General features: G+C 59.0%; 1 protein-coding gene across 1 annotated transcript; it reads right to left on the bottom strand.

Moving 5' to 3' along the window:
* Positions 1 to 308: 308 nt before the first annotated feature.
* Positions 309 to 576, bottom strand: HILPDA (hypoxia inducible lipid droplet associated). Its single transcript, XM_008063587.2, has one exon. It carries the CDS (start codon positions 535 to 537, stop codon positions 343 to 345), a length of 195 nt encoding a protein of 64 aa, XP_008061778.1. The 5' UTR covers positions 538 to 576; the 3' UTR covers positions 309 to 342.
* Positions 577 to 2,724: the final 2,148 nt, after the last annotated feature.

Below are 2,724 nucleotides of genomic sequence, written 5' to 3'. Positions count from 1 at the left end.
CCCAAGTCCTAAGGAACCTTTGGCAGATGTTTATGAAGTGGGGTTGAAAACAGCTCCCAACAGCTGAAGTTACACCCCAAGTCCCTATCCAAGAGGCGTCAGAGCCAAACCGCTGAGGATGGCAAAGCTGACCTTAGGGTAGGGACTCTGGGTGAGATCACCATATCTCAAAGCCACAGGCAACCCATTCACACCTGGCCATTAAACTGGCTCTTTTTCCAGGGCAAGATAAACCCAGGGTCGGGTCCTTCAAAGTCTAGTAACAGTTCTCCGGTGCTCAGCTTGTCTGCTAGGAAACAAGACTACTGTCTGAACATGGTTAGGCCAGCACAGAAGGTGGTCTTATTGCATTCCCCTGGATGGATGGTCTGGAAGGCTCTTGGGAGACTCTGTGTTGGCTAGCTGGTTTCTGGTGACCCAGGAGTTTCCAGGCAATGGGCTCTCCAGTAAGCCCTCCAGGGACTCCATCAGTCTAACGAAGATGGAGAGCAGGGTGAGCACCATGCCTAAGAGGTAGAGGTTCAACACAGGTTTCATGGCTGAAAGGACCCCACTCCCTGCAGAGCAGTAGGGCTGTCTTCTGCTTCTGGGGCCCTCTGGAGCCTGAGGTAAGAAAGAAGAGAATTAATCTGCAGCCTTTTGGGAGGTGCATGCATCCAGCCCTGACCCTTCTGTCTTCCCATGGAGCTAAAGGAGAGGCTTAGCCAGCAAAGGAGATAGGGACCAGCGGCCATTCTTCCTCAGCAGAATCTCCAAGCACATTTACACTGCAGACTCCATGGCTGTGGAGCTGGTCTTGCTTCTTGAACGAATTCAAGAACACATCTTAAGACGTTTACTTCTCTTGAGGACTCTGTCCCTGCCAGGTTCAACGCACAATCCCTGTGCTGCAGTACAGGCACCAGGAACCTCCAAAGTAGAGGCCGAGTCCTTTTGTAGGGGACAGAGGAAATACGAGCATATGCCCTAGAGAAAGCAACCTGCCTAGAAGTCTCCCCCACATCAGTCAGATTCCACTAATTGCAAACTTCTTGAAAGCCAAAATAATTCTTTGAGGGTCAAATCTATCAAGTTCACTTATTCAACACATGTACCTGAATATTTGCAAAATGTTAGGCAAGGCACTAGGTTAGGTTGGTGCTACCGCCACATGGCAAACCTTGGCGACAGGAACCCTGCCCCAAGGTGTGGTTAACCACAGGTTAAGTGCTGGGACAGGGAGATGCAGAAGTTGGGGGGGGGGGGAAGCACAGCAGGGACGCCTCACCCAGCCCTGGCAAGCAGGGGATAGGCCACATGGATCCTAGCTAGGCCACCTCCGGAGACAACAGAAAGGCTGGGCGGCTGATGGGAACCCTGGGTGAGACCCGAGGGAGGCCCCGCGGCTCAGTCCAAGCCCGGGTTCCCTTGGCCAGCGAGGCACCTGGCCCGCCATGCAGCTCGGGGATGGGGGCGGGGAGCCGGGAAAACCCACAGGGCTGCTCACCTCGAGGAGGGGAGAGTCGGGAGCGGTTCGCCCGCGGACGCAGCAGGTCATGTAAGAGTCAGGAGGAAAATGGGTTGATGATCAGAAGCGCAGCGGCTCCGCGCACGAAGTCGGCAAGACACAAGAGCACTGCGCGCGCGGCGGCACTGGCAGGGCCACGCGGCCTTCGCCCCTTATAGCCGCGGCCCCGCCCCTCCAGAGAGCGCGCGCACGCGCACTGGAGCCCGCACGCACGCGCCGGCACGCACGTCCGCGACCCCGCCCCCGGCTGCCGGCGGCCGGATCCTCTTGCAGAAGACCCCGCGCGGTCGTGAGTCACTGCGGTCCTGTTCGTGGCGACCGTCTTCTCCCGCTGGAAACTTTTGTTCCTCCCCGTCACAAGTCGGCTGAACACACACCTGGGGGGAGCCCAGTCCCGGATCCCCGGCCTCGGATGAGGTCCCGGTCCCGGAGGATGGGCTCTTCACCCGGGATTTCCGCCAAGTGCCCCCATCCCACCCCTCACGGCTTCATTTCATGGACTGAAGAGCAGATTTGGGTTCACTTCTTAGGGGTGGCAGGATTCCAGATGCCACGCCCCGGCCTCCACTCCAGATTCTGAGTTCAATTTGCCGTCGATGTCTCTGGACGGGCGAGGTCCTCTTGCACCACGTGAAACTCTTGCTTGGTATGAGAGTGTGTCGTCCCCTCGTAGAAAATGTGAAACACTCCTGGCTGTGGCGCGGGCTCCTTGCTGCATTCGGGCAAGTCCCTTTGCATGCGGTGCGCCACGGCTTCTTCATCTGTGGCGAAGGCGTGCCTGGGCCGCTAGAGGGTGTTTAAGGGCGCTGTGGGCTGGGAGCTCACTGTCTTGCCGAAAGCCCCGACGTGGGGGCGGGGACGCCTCTCCAAGCACCACCCCCCGCCCCACCAGGACACTACAGACGCTCTGTCTTGAGAGCCAGGTGAGGTCTCAGAAAATGGAGCCCCGGAGGGTCACGGAAGGAGGCGGCCCCCTGGGAAGGGAAGGCTGCCAGGTGCCTTGAGGACTGGGCGCGTTGGGGCCAGTGCCCGGGCTGGACGGGAGAGCGCCCGGACGTTCCCGCAGCTTTGGGAGCTCCGCGGGCTTAGCAAAAAGGACAACCGACGGGGTGGGAGGAGCCAAAGCCGCACTGCGACCTTTCCCTCACTTTCCTGGCTGGCTGTCCGCGATCTGTCGGGAAGGAGGGGATAGGGAAGCCAGGAAAGTGGAAGGTTGG

Source organism: Carlito syrichta, unplaced genomic scaffold (assembly GCF_000164805.1).
Source record: "Carlito syrichta isolate Samal-C Ts95f unplaced genomic scaffold, Tarsius_syrichta-2.0.1 Scaffold306949, whole genome shotgun sequence".
Taxonomy (NCBI): Eukaryota; Metazoa; Chordata; class Mammalia; order Primates; family Tarsiidae; genus Carlito; species Carlito syrichta.
This window is presented reverse-complemented; position numbering and strand designations above follow the sequence as displayed.

Bases quoted from the DNA above. Each gene is read 5' to 3' on its own strand.
- HILPDA (XM_008063587.2), bottom strand. From the start codon at position 537: ATGAAACCTGTGTTGAACCTCTACCTCTTAGGCATGGTGCTCACCCTG.